The sequence below is a fragment of the Chaetodon trifascialis genome, chromosome 17, assembly GCF_039877785.1.
Source record: "Chaetodon trifascialis isolate fChaTrf1 chromosome 17, fChaTrf1.hap1, whole genome shotgun sequence".
NCBI lineage: Eukaryota > Metazoa > Chordata > Actinopteri > Chaetodontiformes > Chaetodontidae > Chaetodon > Chaetodon trifascialis.
The window spans coordinates 8,180,438-8,207,132 of NC_092072.1; the positions used below are offsets into that span (position 1 = coordinate 8,180,438).

General features: G+C 44.0%; 1 protein-coding gene across 4 annotated transcripts; it reads right to left on the reverse strand.

The window, feature by feature from the left end:
• Positions 1–287: 287 nt before the first annotated feature.
• celf3a (cugbp, Elav-like family member 3a) lies at positions 288–26,509 on the reverse strand. Of its 4 annotated transcripts, none has more exons than XR_011603248.1 (15): positions 25,943–26,462; positions 24,935–25,087; positions 23,259–23,341; positions 13,432–13,480; positions 11,249–11,374; positions 10,058–10,137; positions 9,216–9,359; positions 7,659–7,803; positions 6,294–6,443; positions 5,930–5,989; positions 5,205–5,309; positions 3,956–4,099; positions 3,631–3,763; positions 3,101–3,198; positions 288–1,172 (listed from the first exon to the last, which is right to left on the reverse strand). XR_011603248.1 is itself a non-coding variant. In XM_070985353.1 (14 exons), the coding sequence occupies exons 2-13, from the start codon at positions 25,077–25,079 to the stop codon at positions 3,636–3,638; spliced, it is 1,359 nt and encodes a 452-aa protein (XP_070841454.1). In that variant the 5' UTR covers positions 25,080–25,087; positions 25,943–26,509; the 3' UTR covers positions 288–1,172; positions 3,631–3,635. The 4 variants fall into 4 exon arrangements, 2 of the variants coding, with proteins under 2 accessions (XP_070841454.1, XP_070841452.1); XR_011603247.1 differs by having other exon boundaries at positions 11,249–11,377; positions 25,943–26,437; XM_070985353.1 differs by lacking the exon at positions 3,101–3,198 and having other exon boundaries at positions 25,943–26,509.
• Positions 26,510–26,695: the final 186 nt, after the last annotated feature.

The window sequence follows — 26,695 nt, forward strand, 5'->3', positions numbered from 1 at the left end:
CTGAAAGTATGTCTATTTCCTTCACATAAGTTGGTAAATGTGATTCACAGGTTCAAACGCAACCACGACTGGAGGCCAGATGTTTCCCCACTTCCCTCAGTACTTCTTCAGGCCTACAGAGAGCAGCAAACTCCCCTGCATAGATCATTTACCATCAACAACCAAACTCTGAGTCAACCTTTGTCTGTTCTGCTGCCTGTTAAAACCAAATGAAACAAAAGAAGCCTCATTTTTCATTTGCATTCGGTTTGATCGCATGAAGCAAACACACGTGCACTTTCTTTTTTCTAAATTGTACTTTATTTTCTTTTAAAGACATGTTTTAAAACAGCGATTGTAGAGAATAAATAAAGAAACATTATGTTTTTGTTTTTTTTTACTTCCATAGGTACATTTATGTAATTAAAAACTCTATAATAAGTGTGTTCATTGTCTTGAAGACCACAGAATCCTCTTTTTTTCTTCTTCTTCTTCTTAAATTAAAAAAGAAATTGACACATCTCCCCCCTCATCAAATTGATTACCAAATAAATTAAACGTAAAAAATCAAGATAGAAAAATTCCCAGCCCTTCCTTCCGCTTTGTTAATTTGAAAAGTAGTGGCAGCAGAGAATTGTAACTCGGGAAGTCAGTCAACTCCATTTTTGAAACCAAGGTATGTACAGTGAGAGGAAATCCACTTGTCTTCCGCTTTAATTACCCCATGTTTTTAATTTACGTATAAATAATAAAACTAACTCTACATAACAATATTACCAATGGTAATCATACAGAATAGTATTTTCTTTTGCCTCCGACTGTGCAGACTGGCCTTCTGTTAACGCCATAGACCACAAATCACACTATACAGTAGAACCCTGTTCAGTAGAATAACATCAGTGATATGCTTTTTCTTAACATGTAGATCTTGTTGCCGACAATAGAATATGTACATAATATAAATGGATCCAGCTGTGGAATGATAGGAAATCTGGAGCACTTCTGATATTGCGGATGCTGATTCGGTTGATGTATTTGTTGCTGATATTACTGCCGTTATTGTTGTTTTTGTAAGCGCATACACGTGATACTGCTTTTTGTGAAGTGTAGCTCCTGTGCTATAAGGTTGGTCAAACAACCAAAAAAGGCTGGGACATCCCAAGTGGTTTTCTTGATTGAACTCTTAGGTTTTCCTGGAGGTAAAGAAGAGGAGAAGGAGAGGGGGGAGAAGAAAAGAGAGCACAGAGGGTTTGTAAACCAGATCACAGCAATCAAACACATCAATTTAAGACTCTGAAAGTGGAGTGGTGTCTGCAATACACACTGCTTGCACTGATGTCTCAGGGGAGTCTCATAATCAACTAGTGTCCATGCAACTCGAATAATGACAGTCACACTGCTGCAAGTGTATGCACGTTCTTAGAAAATAGTGTGTCAACTCTTTTGGCAGGCAAATTAATTCAGAACATGCACAGTAGGAATTCTGGTGGGGATAAACTCTCCAATTTTTTAGGAAACAGTTGGAGGTAATTTTACATTTATTCTAATGATATTCAGCGCTGTGTCATTCACCAAACTGTGGTTTCTCAGGGAGGATTTCAAATCATCCACCAAATAGTTTATTTGGGATGTGGGTTGCTGCAAACAGGGCATCTGCAGCTACCAGAAAAATCTCTGTTTGACTTTTTTGTGGCTTTTTGTAAAGCCACTTCATCTAAATTTAAGACCGTTTGTGCATCAGAGCAGTAAACGTTAATCTTCTTATATACTGACTACGTTAAAAACCCCTTAACAAGCAGTTATTACAAACTTTATTCAAACTCACTTCGTTTTCTTGAATTATAATTCTGATTTGAGAGACTAAAATTTCCAAAGATGTCATGTGTGTCAGAAGAAATCTGGACAAATAGAGCAGCCATAAAAATACATATAGCTTCAATATAAGATTAGCTTTTCATATTTAGCCTTTAACTTTACGACCTTAGTGGTGCATTAGGAGGAAGACTGTGTGTTAAGGGGTTAATTAAAATGTATTGATTTGTTGTGGCAGAGTTTAAGATCTTACAGAGGAAGATGATAAATATTTAGTTGAATGAATGAATTAAAACTTGCGCATTTTTTTAATTTCAGAAGAAGAAACATCTTCAAATTTTAGGTTTTTAATAGCTAACATTTAATCAAATCAATCCAGCAGATACCCTGTGCATGAGACACATTATGTGTTTTTGGTTTTTCTAAATGTTTACTGGATATATGATCTGAATTTGAGTATTTTCTGGTTATCAGTGTTTTTTTTTTGGGAGTCCCAGAATTTCTACAGAGGAATGCAGTTCCTCAGCCAGCAGCACGTGTCACAGGAACCAAACAGCTTTACCCAAAACCTTCTAAAGTAAGGTTAGTGTCTCAGTTGGTACGACACACACACATTCACTTACACATGAACATTTTTCCACATCTAGTCAACACAAGACACTCACACGAATATGAATACACGCACCTTCTGGATGTCACGCACCCGCACAGTCGCTCACACACAAATACACCGTCAACCATTTACAGGGGCACGTCCAGTACATTTTCAGTCTCACAAAAACCAAACAGTTCAGGCACAAAGTCACTTGGAATTGAGTTACAACCAAACAAAACCCCGCACTCACCGAAAACTACCACACCAACCAACTAAACAGAGGGAACGTGTAAGAATGATAATCATGACAGACAACAGAAAGGAAGCTGATCAGAAACCAAAACGTCTAAAAGCCTTTAAAAATCCTAATAGATCCACATTTGATGGACAGCAGGCTAATTTAGCTCTTAGCACTGAAGCTTTTGGAGGACTTTAAAAAAGAAAAAAAAAAAAAGAACAGCATGTCATGATAATCAATTGCTTACAGATGCTGAGGTAAAGTGACAGTTATTGATCAGTGTTTGCAAGGATTAAAACCAGGACAAAATAATAAGAGGAAACTCACAACGCACCACACACAGTTCATGGTCGCCACAGTAACCCGCCATGCAGCTGAGCATGGTGAATCAAGGCAACGGCCCAAAAGAAAAACTGCTAATGGCAACCATCACAGGCAATATCGCCACAGCGACCAACACAGGCCAATTAACTTACAACGCAGTGAGAAGGAAGGGGGGGAGGTTTTAGCGGTTGCTAGGCAACCGTAGCCATAGCGACGCACGTCTCCACGACATACGTGTGGACGGGACAGTCTTGAGAGTGGTGGGATGTTTTTGTCGGGAAAAATGGCATGTGGCACAGCACAAAAACAATAAACGAAAAGTAAAACAAAAAATTAATGGCGGACAGCAGCTGGCAGTCAACCCTGCGACAGAACACTGGTTAGACAGAAGATTTGAGCCGAGTTAAAGTCTCAATCAAAGCGCCCCTACACACTGAAGCCACTCTTACACAGTCTATTTCAAATTGATGGCATTTTCAGAGTAGAGCCTCCTAATTAAAGTTAATCTACTGTAGGGTTATTGACTTCTTCAGTTCCACATGAAAGACAGCCATTTAAGCACTGAGCCCCCCAATTACATCCACTCTGTCTCTTTTACTTCCAGACACATTTCCAGCTGTCTATCAATCCCCTCCCCGAGCCCACCCCATCTCCACAAATACGTCAATATACGATCGCTCACCTCCTTCAGTAAGGCCTGTTGGCATCCTTGGGCCTCTTCAGCTGCACCTTCAGTCTCTTCATGCCGATCTGGAAGCCGTTCATGGCCTGGATGGCAGTCTGGGCGCTGGATGGGTTGTCAAAACTCACAAAGCCTGAGGAGGAAGGGACAGAATGGAAGAGGCAAAGACATTCAAGGTGCGGCAACAGCAGCTTCATTTATAGGGAGAAGAGGGAGAAAGTACACGAAGCAAAAACTTTGCATCTATCTCAAAAAAGAAAGGAAAGTTTCTAAATACCACAAGGTGACAATAATGATCACACGCATTACCCTCACAGTGACTCACCGAAGCATTTACTCTGGTTGGTGGCGCGGTCGACAAAGACCTTTGCAGAGATGACGTTTCCGAACGGCAGGAACATCTGCAGTATCTCAGAGTCGGTGAACTCCTGCGGCAGGTGGTAGATGAAGATGTTGCAGCCCTCGGGACCTGCGGACACACAGAGACGTGGCATGACAAGAAGGGTGAGGCGACCAGTGAAAATAATCAAGGAAACACTCAAAGCTAATTTGGTGTGAGGGACACCATGTGCAGCAATTATAGCACATTTTATTTGCAGAGTGCTGGAGATACTCAGAGGTGCTTTACTTGGCAAGTCAGGTAAGTAAAAACTGCAAGTGTAGAATAGCTGCATAGAGCAGGACATAAAATCAAAACTTTCTACTTTTTAGGAAAAACATTTATTCCTTTCCTCTCTTGTGTCAGCACAGTAAATATGACTGCACTGCCAGCAGCTGGTTAGCTCAACTTAGCATTAAAAAGGGAAGCTGGAGGAAAGAGATGCAACAATATCTGCCTACCAGCAATAATTAGTAAGCTTTAGAGGAGCCGGTAAGCAGATTTTTTAAAAAATCTTTGGACAGAGCTCGGCTAGGCGTTTCCCTCTCTCTCCAGTCTTTGTGCTAAGCTAAGCTAATTGTTTCCAGGCTCCATTCATTTTTGTCAGGGTTGCATTTTAATTGTTTGTTAATGCAGCTTAAGCATGGACGATGAAGACAATTCTGGGATGACGATAATATACAGCAGTTCTGACTACAGCTGAAAAGATTAGTTGAAGCAGAGAGAAGTCATCTGTGACAATTCTGATAATTGATTGAATTTAAGCAAAATATCCAAAATATTATCTGGTTCCAGCTTCTCCAATATGAGGATTTGCTGCTGTTCTCAGCTTTATATCATTATAGATTGAATATCTTTGGGTTTTTGGACTCTTAGTCGCTCAAAATCAGAGATCTGAAGAGTTATCTTGGGCTCAGACATTTTAGTGACTAAACAGTAATCAAGCAATCAGACAAACACTGTAGAGATTGGACAACAATGGAACTAATCATCAGCTGCAGCCAAAAGATTGATGGAGACTTTATCGTTGTGATAAATTACATAATTCAAACAAGACCTTTTCCACTTTTAGAACAGCAGTGTTTGCAGAAAGGTTGTCTGTGATGTAAAGTGTGTGATTTGTGGTCAGTGGGCTCAAACATGCAGAACCACTGGAATGTTTCTCTGAGATATGATCGGTGCTCTTTGAGTTTACCTTCTCGCTGCTGCAGCTGCTGCGGCTGCTGCGGCTGCTGGGCCACCAGCGTGGGCTGGTGGGGGAACGGCTGCCCCACCAGGCCGTAAGCAGCGGGGTAGGTGGCTGGAGGAGAGGAGGAGCAGGTGAGCAGAGAGCAGCGGTGAGGCAGGCAGCGACTGCAAACTAATCAGTTTTACCTCAAAACAACATCTGACGGAGCTGCATTCCCACCTACAGATTTGCTAAAACCGGGAGATGTTTTGCATATATTTTGTGATGCATGACTCACTCTACAAAGCTGCAACTTATTTACATTTTGTAATATATGTGCATGTTTTGACTTTGGATGTACATTTCTACTTTACACAGGCAACGTTGCAGAGCGCAGAGGAAATGTAGCTGCTTTCCATTATGTTACATAAAGCTGCTTTGCATTCTGGTTACTCAGATCAAAAGGTTGTTTCAAGGAATTAAAGCGAAGTCCAGTGGCCACAACTTCCATAAAATGTAACAGAAAAGAATATCTGTAAGATCATTTGTTTGTATGTGTATCTGAAATCAATTTGAAGTTTTCAAATTTTCTTTCTTCTCCCGCAAATTGATACTTCAAATCATATATGCACATTATTATCAGGAGCAGCAGCAAGACGAGTACGTGGCAACACATTTCTAGAAATAAGAGTCAGTTTATGTCACAATTTACGGTGTTACAGCGGACACATCGAACACAGCGCGAGGCTCACCTGTGTAGTGCTGCATGCCGGTGTAAGCTTGCTGCAGGGGGTCCAGCACAGGACTCTGAGCTGTGGCACAACAAACATATCATCACCGACTGCTATAGCACACACACATGCACGTGAGCGCACACACACACACACACACTCACACACACACAAATCCTGAATGCTATTTGGGGCACATCAGCACGCCCCAAATAACATTTAGCGCTTTAGTTTAATTTCATTTCTTCTTAATTAGACCATCGCTGTTGCACATCGAAACAGGAAGCCTGTGAATCTGTGGAGGAGGAATATTTTATGACAGCGACACAGTTATTCTTTACTTCCTCTAGCGCAGCTCCAGCTGTGAAGGATGTTCCAGCCATACCTTGATAGGCATGAACCCCGTTGGTGTACAGGGCTTCAGTAGCTGATTGGCCGTTGGGTGGAGCTGGCACAGAGGGGTAGCTGTTCACTGCGATTGGTGGAGGCAGAGCAGGAACAGGTGTGGCTGCGATGGAGGGTGGAGTGCTGGTACCTGCAGACACGTTTAAGGCATTTCTTTTTTGAATACGTTCGATCGAGCCAGGTTAGCAGCTCTGAGAGGCTGTTCTTTGAGCTAAATGCTAATATCAGCACGCTAATATGCTCACAATGACAATGCTAACATGCTGATGATAAAGGTACCCTGTGGAATTTCTGACCTCTAGCAGCAGCATGGAGCATTTTTTAATGATGCACACACGCACACACGGTCTCACATTATTCCACTGAATCTACAGGTGGCTGTGATGGGCCAAGACACACGGCAATATGGAAAAAAAAAAAAAAAAAAAAAAAGAAAAGAAGGATGCTAGCAAACACAGATGTAAAAATGCAAAAACAGGAAATGCATTAACACTTTTATTAGGCTAATTAGCACTAAACCCAATATACAGCTTAGGCACTAATTTTGCAGCTATTTGATCATAAACCAAATTAAGCAAATTAATATTGAACAAATGAAAAAATTGGCCTGATGATACTGTTAAATGAGACGTTCAGGGATCACCCAGGTTATTATAAATTCATGCTGAGGGGGGCTCGGATGTCTGCGTGTTTGCTGTTCATACTTCCATTAGTTTGCAGTTTCTGCTACCTCTCTTTCATATTATTCTACATGCTCATTGCTGATGTTTTCTGGCTTCCTTGTACAGGTACAAGTACAAAATGTTAAGACTTTGGGGTCAAGTAGTTCTGATGGGAAGTCGTTGTGACATTACATACTACAGATGAACAGATTTAGCAATGAACTGAAATTTAAAAGCTTATGAAAAACTGTGTTGCAGTCAAGATCTGGAGTGGAGCCCAAAGAATAAATCAGTCATTTCTTATTGCAGATATACTGATATCGACATATACTGTATGTCAGCTGACAAGTAGTAAGTCTTTAGATATTTTTTACACCAGAGAGCAATGCCAAGTTTATTTTTAAATTGGTCACAACACAAAATTTTTAAATTCTCAGATATCAACATTGGTATCCTCAGTATCCTATAAGTGCTTACGGGATGCAGGTACCCTCACATTTTACCCTCCTCTCCACCTTAAATGTAAAAGCTAACATCATGACAGACTGCAAAGAAAAACTCTACAAAATAGATGTTTGTTATTTTGTCCTCTTAGGTCCACCGCTCCTGTGTATCTGTCCTCATATTTCAAGCAGAAATCTAATCAAGGCTGGCCGGGGCCAGACATCTCTGCCTCTCATTACCTGAGGAGGGAGTGATGGATGCGATCGGCGTGGCAATGATGCTGCTGGGGTTGAGGGCGGCGAGCTGCTGCATCTGAACCGCTGCCACCGTGGCAACAGGAGAGAGGTAGGCCGACTGCGCCACCAGGGCCTGCTGCTGCATCAGCTGGAGGACGGACAGAGGGAGAGGTCGTGATTGAGAGGAGGGGAGAGGGCGGGAGTCAGGAGATTCAGAGTTTAGAGTCGGTTTAGAGCGATCTGTGTGTAGACTTTGGGCTGTGAGTCTTCTCTGAGTGTAATCTCCGGCTTGTAAAGCAAAGAAACACCAGAGGACTTTAAAAATCTCTAGATTACAGCTGTAGGCTGACACACCTCTAGATTTCCATTATTAACTAGCTCAAATAACCCAGTCATAAAAATCGAACATGTTTAATATAATTGCAGTGGCTCCAGTCTGAACCTCAAACAGGAGTCGATATATTTGAAGGCCACATCTCTGCAAACATAACACAGACCAACTGTCCTTGGTGACTCACTCTGTTTTGCTCAGCAGACCCGTCCAGACGCTTCAAGGTCTTCATAATCAGTCACTGTGGCCAAATCAGGCTAATGATTACGTTAAATCCTGCCTCGGCTTTTCTGTGGCTTTACCTGCACTCTCTGAAAAGCCCCTTTCAGCGAGCGAGTGTATTTTGGGTTGTTGTTTAACTTTTCACTGATGTACAGAACATCGCTATCAATCAACACATCCATCACAGCTAAAGAGGTTGTCAGACCTCTTTAAGCATTGCAAATTGAACAAATGTAAATGAGCCAAATCTGAGACCATTTGCAGCAAACGGTCAATTAGCAACGACGAGAGTAGTAACGTGGCTTTGCTCTGCGTTGCAAATTGCATTTTTTCCCAGCTAAAATCATCTAGTATGACATTAAAACTCTTCTATTAAAACATTAAAACCCCCCCCCGGGTGGGCACAGACCAACTGCAGGGGGGGTGTGGATGACAGGGGGAGTGAAAATAAGTTTAGGGATTATGATTATGAATATATATGATTCATATAGAGCAACTTAAACTCTTGTTTCTTTATTTTCCCTTTAGCTGACGCTCATGCTGGTGATCGTGCTGACCTTTATTTCACTAAAATTCACCTTGGATCCTTTTTTAGTCGTCGCTTTCCTGTCATTGTTAAAAATTGTGGGGTGGGAGCGCCAACATTTTTTGGCTCGTGAAGGGAAGCATGACAGAAAAGGATTGTAGTCACATCAGCTTCTACTGCAGCACTTCTACATCTGTGTCAAGAAAAACTCTGTTGACGGTTTTGTTGTGGACCAACAACCAGCTGCAAAATTGTTCCTCACAGACCACCAGAAGGCAAAAGTGTAACTTTATTTGCTCTGTTTTTCACTCTGAATATTTACTAAATTGAGCATATAGACCCCTCAGCCACACTTACTGTCCTTGTGTAGAATGTGAGTTGTGTGTGTGTGTGTGTGTGTGTGTGTGTGTGTGTGTGTGTGTGTGTGTGTGTGTGTGTGTGTGTGTGTGTGTGCGTGCGTGTGCGTGTGTGCGTTCCTCACAGCCTGTGTGTAGGCGTTGTAAGCCCCGAGGTGCAGGGTCATGGGACTGATGACTCCCAGCTGAGAGGCCACCTGCTGCATCCGCCGGAGACCTCGCTCCTTCTCTGAATCGGCAAACTTCACCACCAGGCTGGATGAGGCGCCCTGCGGAGGAAACGGGAAAACTCAAACTCATAACTCCATCTGTCTGACGCTTTGCACGTCAATCTCGACATCGAGAACGAACATCACCGCTCAGCGCTTTGAAACTAAACGCTCATTTCCTAGCAGATCTACAAAGCAATGCCAAAAATCTCTCCGCAGATTTTTAAATAAAAAACAATCTAATGAAATATTCACATTAAGTGAACCACAGTACAAATCACCTACAGCAGAAAAAAGCATGACTGTGTGTGTGTGTGTGTGTGTGTGTGTGTGTGTGTGTGTGTGTGTGTGTGTGTGTGTGTGTGTGTGTGTGTGTGTGTGTGTTACTCATGTTGTGGAGACATGAATCTGTTATGCTGCTTATGGGGACAAAACGCAAGTCCCTACAATGTAAATCATCACATTTCAGGCTGAAGAGTTGGATTTAGGTCAGGCAAGTAGTGGTTATGGTTAGATTCAGTCTCCATGGAACTAATGTAAGTCTATGTAATGAGCCCAGAAGTGATGGAAACTTGTGTGTGTGTGTGTGTGTGTGTGTGTGTGTGTGTGTGTGTGTGTGTGTGTGGAGGAGGGGGACAGAAAAGAGAAGTGGTGACTGTTAGCTGAGTCACCATGTTGAGTGTGTAAATGACTGGATTTGGACCATCTACATTTTTGAGCACATATGTGACCATGTGTTTCTGTGTGGGTGGACTCACTGGTAAAGTACGACTCCCATGCAGGGCGTTGATGGCGGCCTGGGCCTCTGCGTTGCTCTGGTACTTTACAAATGCACACCCTACACGAAATGACACGTCATTAAACATGGCCTCACGCACACAAAGCATACAAAAACTACTCCTCTTTAAAAATACATTAAGAGCCGTTTTACATCTAGTGGTTCATCAGTTACAGTGGCGTCATTAAACATGGTCCACAAGACATTCATTGCTTCCTCAATCACAGACCGTAAACCACCAAACGCATCATTAGCCATGACCCATAAAACCTATTGCACCATTAGTCATGCCTCATGCAACAAACGCAGAAAAATCCAGCATCTGTGAACTGCTGCCGGACTTCGATTTACATGGCAAATAACATTAGCATTGTAGTACGTGACAATGTTAATTTAGATTCACGTGATCCTAATGTGCTGGGGGCTTAATTCTCAGGGCTGGATAAAAATACAAACAGTTAAACTAAGTCAATGTCGCATTTTTACGGCCGTGATCTGGACTCACTTTGCCACAATTTCGTTCTACAGTACGTTCAGAGCTAAAAGAAACCTGATTTAAGGGTGTTTTGGAGACAGTGGAGGGTAAAATAATCTAATTGTTTTATGCAGTTGGGCAAATTTGAATTTACTGCCTCGCATTTTAGGTAGTCTGATCACCCCTGGATCATTTAAATAAGATGATATGTTTGATGTTTTTACATATATTTACATTTGAAATCACTAAAATGGTTAAACATTGCTAACAGGGTGCAGTATTTAGCAGGAAGTCCTGTGTGTAAATGCTTAAATGGCCAGGCATGCGACTACTTAAAGGTGTTTGAGTGTACTACAGGCCAGAATGGGTATAATACGAAGCAAAATTCGTTCATAGATGTGGCTCTTTTGGATCTAAATCCTTCGAAAGTGTGGGGCTAACATTGGGAAAAGCTTCCCAGATGATACGAGATGCTCGGCATCTATCAGTTTTTAAAAACAGGTGTTTTTATTCAAAGAAATACAAAGCAGAGAGATGGTTGAATGTGCTTTTTTTTTGTCAGAATGAATTATATGCATGCCAATTTCTTGGTGTCATATGCTGTTTTATTTCATATTATGTGTTTGTGCACGTCTGCATGTTCCACATCAGACTGAGCTGATTTGGTGCCCTTCCTCAGGCACGATCAGACGTTACCTTTGCTGGTACCGTCGGGCCCGCGGAGCACCGTGCACTCCTCTATGCTGCCGAACGGCTCGAACATCTTTCTCACATCGGTGTCTGTCTGCTGTTTTCCCAGCATGCCCACAAACAGCTTCCTGTCTTCTAAGGGGAAGGAGGTCGCCAGGATGGGAAGAAGGAAAAGAGGGTAATGTGTGGATAATGCGAGCGAGATTGCGGAGGTGATACAGGCAGTGAAGAAGGAGGGAGGAGAGGGAGAAGTGCCATGTCACCGTACATGCATGAATAAACGGAGCAACAACAGTGTGATAACCAGCTACAAAGCAGGGTGGGCATCAGCCTGCAGTGCTTCACAGCGCCACCAGGGTGCAGTAACAGGAACATCACAACAAACAAACAGCATCTGGCGGTGACTCAAATGTTTGTCACCCTCTGTGTTGTCAGAGAAGCTGCTCCGTCTGTCCCCGTCTGCGAAGGATCAGACCAGTGTTTCTGCATGTTTCAGCCCATTCACTACAAATCACATACACGCTACATTCTTGCAGCTATTCCCTAAAACATACCACCGTTTCTCTCCCATTCATTTCAGCACGGTATGAAAATCAGCTGTCAAGAGACTAAAAGCTTGGGATACAGAATCAGTCACAGTGAAGATGTCATTGTCTTTATTCTTTTGTCACATTTATGCAACTGTTACATGGTTGAAAATATGGCTTCACTGGAAAAGTCTCTCTGTGTGGGGTGTTAACGTGCTGGATTTGAGAGCTGGCGGCTGAAAAGCACTGAATTCAAGAGCTGTGGTCTCAAAAATCAAACAAAGAGAAAGCACAATTTGGTCATTTCTTGTATAAATGTTGTGATTTGACAGCCGAGACTAATATCACAGCTTTGACTGATGGTTTATCTACTGAGCGAGTGTCTCCAAGCTCCCTGTCATACAATACTGAAATGGAGGGAAACTAATAGCCTCCCTCAACCACAATGTGTTTAACACAACACAACAAAGTATATTATTATATGTGCACTGTGGTGAAACAGCATCATTATTCTTTAGGTGTTTGGCAGCAGGGTAAGATAAAAATGAGGTCTGAAAGGGTTGAAACGCTGGAGAAAATTAACCAATCATGTAACTGATCTTCAATAGATAATTTGACTATGATTAACTATATTACTAATAACATCAGCAATAGCTCTGCTCTATTCAAGTGTCCAAGTAAGACAGCCAGCCAGCATGCACAAAACCAGGACCCTGAATCTGAAGCAGCTCTGAAACATTTATTTTATGATTTACTCCTGTGACTTTTCCCATTGTGACAAGTCAAAATGTCTTCTTTGAAAAAGACATAAATACAAACTTAGAGCGCGTGACCTTTCAAACAGCTGCCGTAAAACTACGGTACACTCTGCAATAATGTATAATCTATATGAATTATAGTTAGTGAGCGGAAAAATGCAAAAACATGATGCCTTAAGTGTTTGGGAACGGCCTAAATGTGGAATAGTGAGCTCACGCGTGTTGAAAAGTGGGTGAAACTAATCTGATTAGGGGACTGATTGATTGGATGTTAAGACAGAAGGATCTTAATTGCATTTGTAAAAACTGTGCAAATCCAGCAGTGTAGCACACTTGTTGTAGCTGAAGCATGCAGCAGCATTATTTTTAGCCCTCAGTGGTTCTCCGCCAAGTCCCGCCCTGCTGCGCCGTGACTGGCTAGTTCTCGTTACATCGACGTGTTATCTGATTGGGCGGTACGCGTGCCCAGCCTGTTGAACTTTTGTGTGGCTAACTGCAAGGTTGGAGTAGGAGGACATAGTGTGTGCAGGGAGTGAGGGCAGCATTAATGATAATATTGCGTATTAGCAGCAAGCTTTATCCAATTGCATTCAAGGAAGTAGTAGCCAATCGTGGGCCGGTACGTGGGCTGGTCTGGACAAAAGTCCAGAGCTCAATTTGTGTCCCAGAACCTCCCTGCTAATGCAAAACAATAATCTGCTGAAGGGATGAAATGTTTCATATTTTCTATGCAAATTGTTGCGTTGAATCATTTGCAGAAATGTCCTAAATCATCCTGTCTTCATTCGGATGGCGTCACTTTAACGTTCCTTCTCTGAGTGTGGACGCAAGGCGGGCGGTGCGCTCTGCGAAGGTGTTGTTTGAACAGGTGCTGTGTTTGTGGGTGGGGACAGGTGTCTCTTACCCCCTCTGCTCTCGCTGTCCGCTGGCTTCACTTGGATTGGACGGTTCATCTGGAGAGACAGAGGTCACATGGCACAGTCAGTTTAAATACAGGCCAGGGTTGCCGATCATAAATACACGACAAACAGGGAAAAATCAATGAAAATGTGGCCACTGCTGTGCTGTAAATTGCCAAAGATGATGTACTAACTGAAGGTGACCCATCCGGAAATGCTTTTAATGCTGTAATATGATGTAATAGTGACATAAGCGTGCATGTATGGATGGTAGTGAATTTGGCCTGTGCTCCAACCTCCTACAATCCCCCACTAATTTCCCTCCTCTCCTTTTTTTGCCAGCTCTACTCCAGCAGACCACGGCTGACACCGATACGTGTGATATTATATTCGCAGTGGCGTACAGACTCTCTCCGAGTCTCTCTCAGAATCTGCTCTAATCCTGCCGTCTATCGCTCCCTCTCCCCCTATCACACAAAACCAGGAAAAGCACACACCCACGCGGGATTGGGGAAGTGATAAGATTAAGCGCACTCGCCGGCTAATCTGGATTACAGGAGCACGCAGCATCAGAATAGTGAGACATTCTGAGCCTGACAGAGAGACGGAGACGAGGGTACACTGGGTTAGAAAGGAAGGAATAATATCTGGAAAAAAAAGAATGAAAGAATGACAAAGGGAAAGAAACAGCACACATGACAGAGAGAAGGATTAGGCGACCTTTTCATAATTCATCAAAAGACAAGCTGCTGAAATGCCATTTTTTCTTTACTTCTGTCCTCCCCTCTATTTAACAAAACCCCTATATGAAACTGTGCACACATCAGTGCCTCGGCGCCTCGCCTTTCAAATGTATGGAGCGAGAAAACGGTGGAACAAGGTGCTGAGTGAAATAAAGAAAAGAACGAACGAAGAGAGGGCAAATGAGAGAAGGGTGGGATTGAGAGGGATTGAGGGGAAGGAACGGAGCATATGGAGGAAAGGATGGAGGTGGGGGGATGTGTGTGTGTGTGTGTGTGTGTGTGTGTGTGTGTGTGTGTGTGTGTGTGTGTGTGTGTGTGTGTGAGCAGAGGGGAGGGGGAGGAGGAGGAGGAGGAGGAGGAGGGCGATGCTGGTGAGGAGTCGAGGTGAGAGCAGCAGAGTGACACTCTGTTAACTCTGGCTTAATGAAGGTCTTAATTATGGAGCTGGTGACATTTCAGCCAGTCACTGATCCTGTGTCACTGATTGATCCGCTGTGATTGGTCACCAGGAGACACCATTGATCGGTGCCGCGGTCGCGCTCAGCCACCAGGACTCGCATGCACAAACACTGTCTGTCTCCACGCCCCGCCGTACCGGACCGACGGCCGAAATACCAGCAACGCCGGCTGCAGAGGGCCCCTGTGTCTCCTCAATGAGGGCGTCCAATTGATTGCACCAATTAAAAGGATGATAGAGGAGACGGAGGAGCAAAGGCTCAAAACCACCTTCCAATCAGTCAAGCAAATGTGGGCGTCCGCTCCTGCAGTCACTGAATAGTAATTCCTATTTAAATTATAGTTATGGTTTCGTCCTCACACGAATGTTTTCGTTGCCGTCAACCTGATAAATAACAAATATCACCTAAGTCATTATACAAGCCTTCATTCCCTGTCTTTTATCCACTGTTTACCACCATCCCAATCACTTCTTCTGCTATTTGCACACCTACAGTACTAAATGCAACAACTACAGTGTGTGCAACAACTGTGCAGAGTACCACATTATGCACACCTGTGCAGTATTCTACATTTACTGTACACCTTTCGTTTTCTCTACACTCTTTTGCTGCCCATTAGATTACATTTGTGCTCGTACCTTTTAGATTTACTGTCAGTGTTTCACATATCGTCATTACACATCAGCAGCCGTAAACATAAATCACAGCTGATGGCATTATCTTTTACTGCTCAGATATGCAGACAGTTTTCTTTAAAGCACATATGGTCAGGTGTGCTCGTCTGGGATGTGACACACAGGACTGGCCTACATTTCAAAGTGTGAGGTAATGTGTTCACACACACCAATTTGTCCGTCCATTATTCAGCAAATGTGACAGTTACATGTAGTAAACTGCACCTGCTGTTTGCTAAAACTAGCAGCACACTGGCTCTTTATTAATCATTATAAAGCACTTATTAATGCCTTATTCTGCATGACCCTGTTTTGGTTGTTGTGCATGAATTGTCATCTTAATAACCTAAAGCTAATCCTTAATAACCCCCAGACTTACGTATTAATAGCTGTTTTATAATGACTAATAAGGAGCCAATATGCCACTAATATTCATGCTAATAAGCGATTAGTTAATGTTGAATATGTGATCCAAAATACATAGACTTTGAAAACAATACTGACCATCGTATCAGAAATAAAGATGAGAGATATTCCTGGTGAAATATCTCAGAGTTGAGTCAAGGAATCAATGCTAATGCTCCAACCTCATGGCAGTAATTTAATGTGACATCTTTGATTGATAACATCGTTGAACGATGCCCGAGGAAACTCCCATGGCCCATATAGTTCACCGCAGGAGGACAAACAGAGAAGGCCGTGGTGGTGCTGGTGATAAGGAGAGGCGCAGCAGATGGCTCAGGAGATTGGAATTAGAATATACAAGAGGGAAAACAGTGAGAAGTGGAGGCCATCAAGGCTGCGCCACTTCATATCGGCACGGCAACCGGCCGCGCGGCTCTGACGAAGACCGCGCTCGCGTGGCCATCATCATGGCAACCCCGGCGATGAGAGCCCCGCATCAGGTAAACAAGGTGGGTGAAAAACAAATGAGGAGGACAAAGGGTGCCTCTAGGTCGAGAGATAGGGGGATTAGGTGTGTGAGGGAGGAGGGGGAGGCGGAGAAGGAGAGGAAAAATGAGAGACACCAAAGCAAAAAGGAAAAAAAAAGATGATGGAGGCAGCGCTCGTGCCTGTTGAATGTTGGCGCTGCCTCGAGAGCAGATGCACAAGCAGGGAGAGAAATATCTCCCTCTAAGCCTATACACACTTTACAGTAATTTGCTCTCTCCCCTCCTCCTCCTGTTGCTCCCCTCCCCTCCCCTTTCTCTCTCATGCTTGTTTACAAAAACAGTCCCACACTGTGCACAGACAACACACACAGGCAAAACCTGCCTGATCAACGGCCCATTTCACCGGCGTGTTTCCGCTCCATCTCCAAACACGGCGCGCAGATATTATATACAATCATCCTCTGACTAAACACGCATTCATTGTTCCCACACACACACACACACACACGCAGGCAGCGTCGGTCTGCCCCTGTCGGTCACAGCAACATGAACACACATCTACACATACTTAATCTTTCCGCTCTGTGATGCCACGGGGGATTTCACTGGGATTATGAGATATTAAATCCATAGATTATCCAATCAAATCACAGCTCGACCCCTTTCGCCATACTGCGTGACCCCCCCCTCCTCCCATAAACATCAAAGTCTATATGCACCGAGGAGTGGCACTCGCTCCCGGGTGGATGCTTTTCCATCTACTACAGCAGATGTGAACGTGCGTCAGACACGGGACCGTTTACAGTCGGAGTGAGTAAAACATATCGATGATGATATTTTTCTCACCTCTCCATTATGACCTGCAGAGCACACGATAATCTCTATACTCTCAGCTCAGCGCAGCCAGCGTTAAGTCTACAGTGCTGCTGCTGCGTGAGGGTGACACATTTCTGTCGCCTGTTTTCTCTCCAGTTTCGATCCATTCTGCCTGTCTGCCCTGAAAAGCAGCCTCCCTGAATGGTGAATATATCAGCGGAGACCATCTCTCCTGCTCTTTCAACAACATTTACAGCGGGGAGGCAGAGTTGGAGGTGGCGTGGGTGGGTGGGGCGGGGGGCACAAAGACAATTTTCCGTCTTCGCCTCCCCTCCGCTCCATCACACAGCGCTGGTCATTGCATCGTGCCGGTCGCCTAGCAACCTGGCATCCCTGGTCCCCGCCGTCTCCAGGCAACGAGACCTGCGACCGTAATCAACCTGCCCCCCCCACACACCCCCCCTTCTCCCGTCTCTGCTGCTTTTGCTCCCTCGCTTCTCCATCCACCTCCAAATGCACTTACGCTGGGACGCACTTGTGAATTCACCCGGGGGAAAAGAACAAGCACAGGTGGAAATTGGTATATTCGCGGGGCAAAAAAAAAAAAAAAAGGAGAAGAAGAACAAAAAAAAAAAACAGATTAATAGACGCAGATGATTGTGAGCTCGCACAAAGAGTTGGAACAAAGCAGGGACAAAACAGCAGAGATGCACAAGTACGCTCTGTTAATGTTGCCACACGTGGATGCACACACAGATGCGCACACACACACGGGCGAGCGGGCGGGGGGGCACACAAAGCAGGGAGAAACTCTACCTTCTGGTGAATTCAGCCAGTCACTAAATCAATCAAACACAAAGAGACTGACAGCGCACCGCTTGTACAGTTCAATAATATTCAATCAATGAGCCGGTCTTCAGTGTCAAAGCTGCTTCCCAGTGTTGTCTCCTGCTCCTACAGGGTTCACTAGTCTGTCCAGGATCAAGACGAAGCTGACAGCTCTCCGAGCTGACACTCAGCCCCGTTTTTTGTCAGACAGCCAACAAAAATCCCTCAAAGTGGAGAAACTGAATATCAAAGAGTAAATTTCTAACAACGCTCAAGTTGACTCTCAATTGTTTTGTCTCTTCTGACTGTTAAATATTCATGTCAAGTGTTGTTTGACTCGACTCAGTGGAGCAGAAGGGGGGGAAAGAAGCGAATCACGGTGTGTGGGTACAGATAGGGTCCATGTCCTACTTTCCTTTTTATTGACTTTTTTTAATTCGGGCATGGTTTACGCGCTTTAACTCCACCGTAGTCCAGAAGATGTGCAGTTCTAAGAGCCTAATGAGTTTCTCCACACTTTTTGTGTGTGTTTGCCTGCCACGCACACACACACACACACACACACACACACACACACACACACACACACACACACACACACACACACACACACACACACAGACACACACACACTCCCCTACCCCCCAAAAAACACACTATTTCTCAGTAACAGATGTCTGTATTTAAGCTGATAAACGCACTGCCTCAATGCACCTCCAACCCCCCCTCCACCCTTACTACCACCCACTGTTCATTATGTCAAACTTTCATTCATCTCGTCCTCCCCTCCCCCCACCCTCCCCTCATTTATCCGATTTCTCTCTGGTTCACACCCATTTACCACCTCTATAAATCCAATCTGCATTCATCATTACAGTCGCCCCAGAGTGACGTGCAGAGGACGGGCCCTTTTTTTGTTGCCGCCTGGCCTGCACCGTCCCTGTCGCGCATTGATATGCATGCATATGTAAATGAATCGACGCATGAATGCACACTTAGCTCCAGATAGATTCATCAAGTGAACACATTCGCTCTGAGGCGCGCTAATTGCTATCATCATCATCATCCCGGCAAGTCACTGACATCAAGACATAGCTACATATGGAGCCGCTGCTTTATCTGCTTATTGTCAGACACGTGAAGTATCTCACAAGCTCGTGTTCAGCGTGTTTCGGGGCCTCGGTGAACCAGATCTGATCCACTGTGTGTTTTTGTCATGTTTCTTGCCTTGTTGCAAATTAAATGTGAGCTCCTACCTATTTATCTGTGGAATCAAAACAAAAAAAAAGGCCAAAATGCAAAGTCTGCAGTGCTAACAGAGACTGTTATCACTGTGCAACTGCTCGTGGCCCATGTGTTTCTGCTGCAGAACGCTTCCTCAGACATTAAGGGCACAACACTGTGGCACTACAACTTCCTATCTCATATCCTGCGTAAAAAGCCTGGGCTATATTTAGCGTGTGCATTTATTTCAGACTATTGATAAAACCCCACTGTCTGCTCCGTCTGAGTCCTTATGGCTGAGTAAATGTCAGGCTTAGTCAGATGTTCCACTCAAAGAGGACTCTTTCCTCTCGTATGGGCAGCTTTAACACAGAAGGCCTCGCAGCTCAGATTTTACTCTCTCACACACACGGCAGACAGTGAATGAAGAAACCTGAGAGGAGCAAATAATAAAACCAGCAACTTCCATCCATCCATCCATCCATCCAGCCGTCCGTCCGTCCATCCATCCATCTCCTTGGATGTGTGCTCTCCACGGAAACACATGCTCACAAAAGCAAACAGACATTTACACACAGCCACGCGCGCGCAGACACACACACAAAAGCACACACACCCTTCATTAAACCGTGTTAGTGCGAACACCTGCCCTCCCTTCCCCCGCTGCACATGCAAATATACACCAAACACACACAGCTACTTTCTCACTCGGGCACAGTTGCATTATTAAATACTTATTGCATTTAAAATTAACGGTGAGGCATTGTCGCAAATATTAATTCAAGTAAGTGAGTGCTGATGAGGGGCAATATATTGTGTGTCTACTGAAGCAGATAGGAGATTTAGGGCTGCAACTGACAAGTCTTTTCCTTATCGATCAAACAAAGAGTTCGACATTTTAGGAATCACATTAATTTGCTTTCTTGCAGAGCGTCAGATGAGAAGATTGATACCACTCTCACGTCCATATGCTACACATGGAGGTAGAGACAGCAGCCTGTTAGCTTAGCTTAGCATAAAGACTGGAAACAAGGGCTAACAGCTAGCCTGGCTCATAGACAAACAAGCTACAGTGTGTTGATTTAGCAAGCTTTAGAGGTGAGGGGAAGTGGATCTTGTTACCTTTGGACAGAGCCAGGCTACCTCCTGCTTCCAGTCTTTATGCTAAGCTAATTTGCTAAACTGGCTGCAGCATCATATTTACCGTTCAGACAATGAGAGTGGTATCGATCTTTTCATTTAAGTCTTGGCAAGAAAGCAAATGAGAAGATTTCACAAAATGCAAACTTTTCCTATCACCTGCTGATTGTCTTGATCAAATAATTGATTGATGTTTGGTCTTGAAAATAGCGAAAAACAAAACAAAACACGGACTTCCCAGAGCAAATGATCAAAAGCCAAAGGTACTATGTGCTGTCACAGAAGACAAAAAAACCCCTGAAAATATTTACTCCTAAAAAAGGTGGAAAAGCTGATTTTGTGCATTATGAAAATAATTGCAGATTCATTTTTCGTTGATTATGTCAAATCATTTCAGCTTTCATGACCTTTAATGGAGAATAACAGCATGATTGGATCATTAAGCTCATTCAACAGTGACTTAGTCATCTTTGTGGAGACGTAAGTTTGCTTTTGGAGGCTGCCGTGTAAAATGGCTTCTCTTTAATGTGGCGTGAGCGGACGCTATTGTCTCTACGAGCCTCACAACGGCTGACTTGGCCAGACAAACTGGCCCGAGACAGTGCAGAGATAAAGAGATAAGAGCAGAGGGGACAAGAGTACAAGATGTTCAAGTAGGATTGAGCGCGTGCAGCTCAGGAGGGAATCTTTTCTCCTCCCAGCCTCCATTTCCACACTTCCTCTCCGAGTGAGTCTGGTTTATTGCTCCTGCCTTTTCTTTCTTCTTCCTCTCCCCCCCTCTTCCTCACCGCACCGTTCTCTCGCTCTTTCCTCACTGTTGGCTGAATGTGCTTTTGACACTCCTCCTCCCCCTCTCACTTAGAGACGGACTCTCTCACCTGAAATTAAACACAAGGCCAGGTGCCACTCTCAAACAACCATCTGTTCGCCCCTGCCTGACTTCTCTCTCTCTTTCTTTTTCTTTCTTCCTCTTCCATTGTTAGCAAGGAGGTAAAAACGGTGAAATAACAAGAGGAGAAAAAAAGCCTTAAGACCGACCCAGAGAGGAGAAACGCAAAAAAAAAAAGCGGTGCTGAGTGTTAATGACATCCTTCAGCTTTCTCTACATTCAGGTGTGCTTTCATTCAAGCTTTCTCCCCTCAGTCCTATAATTGCCTTCATGTTATTTCTTTTGTATCGCCCTGGCCATGAGATGCCAAAGTTAATTATTCTTTGGCAGTGCAGGTGCAATTAGATGACAATTACACCACAGCTGGTAGCAGGGGTGGGAAGCAGTTCTTGTCTGCGTGGGCGTGTATGGAGCTAATAAGATGGTTCTCGTCTTTTTTTTTTCTCTCTTTCGGCAAGTCGGGGGGGGAGGATTGAGGGAACACAGGAGGGTTTAGCTTGTTCCGCACGGCTTAGAGGTAAGAGGTTGTGAGGAGGAGAGCCGCTGGGGTGGAAACACGGGGGGGAGAGAGCTTTAGCTGTGGGACACTGGGTCCCGCTGATCCCCTATGAGAGGTCAGAAAGGTCACGCTACTGTCACGCTAACAATGGGATTTCTTTTGTTGCCACCCTAATACCAGCCCGCTCCTCCAAACTGTCCCCACGTCCCCCCACAGCCCCCTGCCTGCCGGTGCAACAATGCAACACTGCGAATCAATAAGCTAATCTTCAGCACTTTAAATAATCAGGTGATCATTTACTTCTCAATATTTGCTGGCTTCTCAAAATGTGAGGGCTGGTGCTTATGTCCGCTTTAGGGTTTCAGCTGATGATTTCCATCATCAATCGGTTAATTGTGTGGCCATCAAAATGGACATCGCGATTTCCCAGAGAGCAAGGTGGCGCCATCAAATGCTTTATTTTGGTCTGAAAACAGGCAAAAATTCAGAGATATTCCATCTACTGTAGCATAAGACAAAGAAAAGCAGCAAATCCTCACATGTGAGAAGCTGAAACCAGAGAACATTTTGCATTTTTTGCCTGGAGAGGTGCTACAACGACTCATCAAAAATAGTCAGTTTGTCATTTTCTGTCAATTGAGTGATGGATTAACCGACCAGTCTTTGATTTATTTTAAGCAAAAATGTCAAAAAGCAGCCGGTTGCAGCTCCTCCGATGTGGATATTAGCTGGTTTTCTTAGTCTTCTGTGAAATTAAACTGAACATCTCTGGGTTTTGGACTGTTTTGTAGGATAAAACCAAAAACATCTGACTCCATCATCACATTGTCAGACTAAACAATTAATCGATTAATCAAAAAAAAAAAGGTGAGCGATAGTGAAAACAATCTTTAGGTGCAGCCCTACGCTGCTCACTCTTCCCTTAAAAAACATGGTCATGAGCTGCCGTTCAACAGGGCCAAAAAAAAAAGAAGTGAATGATGTAGATTTCAACAAAAATAACCAAAAGGAAACAGGGGTAAAGCCTTGTTAGTAAAAGAGGAAGCAGCAGCAAGTCTGGGAGCACACTCTGTCTCAGTAATTCCTCGCCTTGTCGCCTTGTCTCTCATATAGTCGGTTATTATAGAGACGCGGCTGTCATGTCATATTTAGCTCTGGAAATGTCATTTGGCAGCACACCTGCTGCCTGGCTATGCTAATAAAGCTAGGTTTAACTTTGATTAGAATTCAGAGGGAGAGATGGATAGAAGGAGAGGAGAGGAGCGAGAGGGAGAGGAGAGGGAGGAAGACGGAGACGCAGAAAGGAAGAGAAACATCACAGAGAATAAGAACTGGCAAAGTCACTCCAGCAGCGAGCCTCATAGCTGTCTCTTTCGACCCGTGACATGTTGCAAGATGACTCATGCCTTAACTGGATGGATATGTCTGGATGCATCACATATGAAACATAAGAGGGAGAGCAGCCCCTGACCTTTATTGGAGCATATCAGCTAAAGGGGGAAGTCAGGCCCGCACGTCAAACTCAGTTAATTTTCCTGCGTCACTGCGTGTCCTCGTGCGTCTGTGCGGTGCGTTCAGATAGCCTAGCACGCCAGTTACTCTGCACCCTTTTTTACATGCATGCACGTGCGCTGTTGAGGATCTCGAAAAAAACAGCGGCACACTCACCCCCGGTAGTGTCTTCTGCTCGTGCAGTGCATTCTGGGCTTTGAGGGCGGACTCACGTGCACAATATGTCAGGAAGGCGCATCCTGGAGACAAAGACAAGCAGCAGAGGATCAGCTACTATGAGCCTATGCATTTTTTATGTCAGATTCATACGCTGTGTATAATGTCAGAGTTGGCAGTGGCATGTTATTGTAACTTAATCTTAACTGGCCATTTGCCCTGAAAGCCTGCAGGCAGGGACATGCTGCTGGAGTTCACTGTGCTTTTAGAAATCTGCCATTTCATATATGTGCTTTGGTTTTATCTAACAGCAATTCTGGGTCAGCGTGTGTTTAAAATTTCTAAAAATGCACCTCAGCTTTAATCAGGCTGTCATTATTAATATGTGGATAGAGCTGCATGAAACAGAGCCAAAAAAAATGAAAATACAAACAATGAGCATTTTGTTAAATAGCTCGCCCGGTAGCACCGGAGATCTATGGGATTATTAAATCATAATACCTGGAGACTATTCAGACACAAGCTGTCTGAATGGGTATTTAATATCACGCTGGTCAAGCAAAATGTATGCAGTCCCACATAATAGAGAAAGGCCTTCATTAACCTTTAGGGCTCCCACAAGTCATGAATATGTAAAATTATGCAGAATAGGTGTTATAGGTGTTAGAGGACTGATACCACCTGGCCTATACGTCTCCCAAATGACTGATTCATAAAAGCCTTTGTTTTCGGCGCTCAGATTTGCATTAGAAATGACAGCGAGGATCATTGTTTATCTTAGATCCCTTTAACCAGCTTTCGTCCGTCTGTCAAACAGGATTTTGAACGTGTTTGAGACTTTACTTCCAAAACGCGAGAAGCCTGTTCGCCATGTGACACACAGCAGTGGGAGTGGGTGACACTTGTACAAACTGACTGATATCACCACAAGGAACCAATTACGCGCTGACAAAATACTTTTTGAGAGATTGATCTTAGAAAACTGCTGTTCTGGTAATGGCGACGTGGGATAAAGGGGAGCGCCGTGCAAAACGTTACCCTGCCTTTGATTCCAGGTTTATATTCTTTTAATTCCAACAGTCTGAATTGACTCATTTGTCTCTGAAGCGCGCACTTTTTAATCGCAGCATCCAGACGACTTAATGTGTCTCATTTGTGTTTTGCGCTGTTTTCAACAATGCTTTTACTATTCCCACATTTCATTCGTCGTTAGCTCCCCAGTGTAAATAGTAAACTGACAAAGGCTCAAGAGTGGAGTTTGCCTTGACTTCCCTTTCAGCGAGGTGAATGGACTTACGTTGACTCAGCTTGGATGTGCTTAGGCTGAATCACCGCCTCGCTTTTAAAAATCTAACTCAAGGCTGATCAATATTTTAGTCCGTCCAGCAAAAAAAAATATTCGGAAACTTTTCACCTACTGTAAATCCGGTTTCTTTTTTTAGATCGATGGTGCTAAACATCAGGTTTTGGCCTCAAAGGGGTCGTTAAAGAGGCTCCAGAGGGACAAATGAGGAGCAGTTTAACCTTTCACTGGGAATTAAACCCTAACTGGAGGACACATACAGTAAGACCACCCTGACCACCACCACCTTCCCACATAATGAATACTTAATTAACACGATATTTTCCCCCATCAAAAGGGAGCTCTTGGTTCTTTATCCTGACGCCTGCCTCACCTTTGTGCATCCCCGTGTATTTGTCCTTTATCACCGTCAACTCATAGATCTTGCCGAACTGCTCGAAGATGGGCTTCAGGTCCTTCTCCTCCAGGTTTCGGGGAATCTGCCCGATGAAGAGCTTGATTGCATCAGGCTCCTTCATTGAGAAGTCTGGAGAGGAATAATAACACACACACAGTGGAGGAGGCGGTCAGGAGGAGCAGACAGGAGCCTGCGGGCTTAAATTCACACTGCACAGGAGGTGCAAACAGGAGGCCAGGGATGGAGGTGCAGATGGGAGCTTTCAGTGGGGATGGGAGACCGAAATAATCATTTCTACACCCTTAGAGACGTGGCAGCCCTAATCTGCTCGTACATTTAAGGAGTTTAATCTCAGATATTACAGTAAAACACACAAGCAACACGTTCATTATGATACCTATTGAGATATTAACATTTTAATGAGTAAAATTCTCCATTCTGAATGAATATAAGATAACTGTTGACTATCACACATCACACAGAAGAGCTGTAAGTACCATAAATTCTATAGTGTAATTCTATTAGAGGTAATTGAATGAAATGACACATATTTTTTTGGGCGTAATTTCAACACTTGAAGGCACAATTTTGTTTTAGTTGCATAAAACACCAAAGAAAAACATAATTTAATTAGAGAAAATGAGATTATACGTTCATATTCTTGGCAGTGCGTGAACACGAGGGATCAATAATCATGATCCCCTGCAACAGAGCTGAGAGACGCTCTCTCTGCCTGCCTTTGAAATAAATAGTAAGAATAACACAAATGCATGTGATACGGTAGTAAATAATAGTACACACTATCCTCCCTTGCGCTGAATTCGGTGTAGGCCGCCTGTACAGATGAAGCCCCCACAGAAACATGACAGTGTGTCTGTCAACACAGCTGGAGACCCGCGCTCTCTTTGTCAAGACACGGGTGACAACAACAATGACCCGAACATGATTTCACACAAAACAACAGAGAGTTAAAGAGCGTCGTACCTGTGGTGCTGTTCGTGGCAAAGAATCGGCGTAATCAGTGGATGCCTTTCTTCTTCCCCCCGCTGTTATTTACTTATTGAATCTCAATTATTCAGTTCATTTGTCTGTAAGAGCGTCTTTGAATCCTGTAACAAGTTAGGCCTGCACCCCCCCTGAAACAACACAAGTAACATCCAGCGACGGTCCTCTCCTCGGCATGAGCGTGTTTTTCCAGATCTGCTTGTTGTTTTTTTCCTCTCTGCTCTTTCCTGACAGATGCTCCGTGTTTTTTTTTTCCCCCCTCTCAAATAAATCTGATAGAAAAATAAACAGATCTCCCTCCAGCCTTGCTGAATGAGGAGTGTATGATAGATGAATTTAGGCTTCCTTCAGTAGACCGTGGGGAATTGGCAGTCTGGTTGGTTGTCCTCTCCTCTCCCTCTCCCTCTGTGTGTATGTGTGTGTGTGCGTGTGTGTGTCTGTACTCCTTTGACGTCGTAAGCCGGTGTCTCCCTCCCTGTCCATCTCAGCTCCATCCCTCCTCCCCTGGGCTGTGCGAGCCGTGATGTCTGCCGCCAGGGACCGTCGCTAAAGTGCCGGGCGGTAGCAGGAGGAGGAGGGAGAAATGAGATGATAATACATAAAATACAGTCATGGATGCTAAATGTGAACGAACCTGTGTTCGATTAGAGTGTTTCGTCCTATTTGCCATCAAAGCTTAAGTTTCATACTCAGTGATTTTGCGCATTTGTGTGTATTTTTTCCCTATCAGAC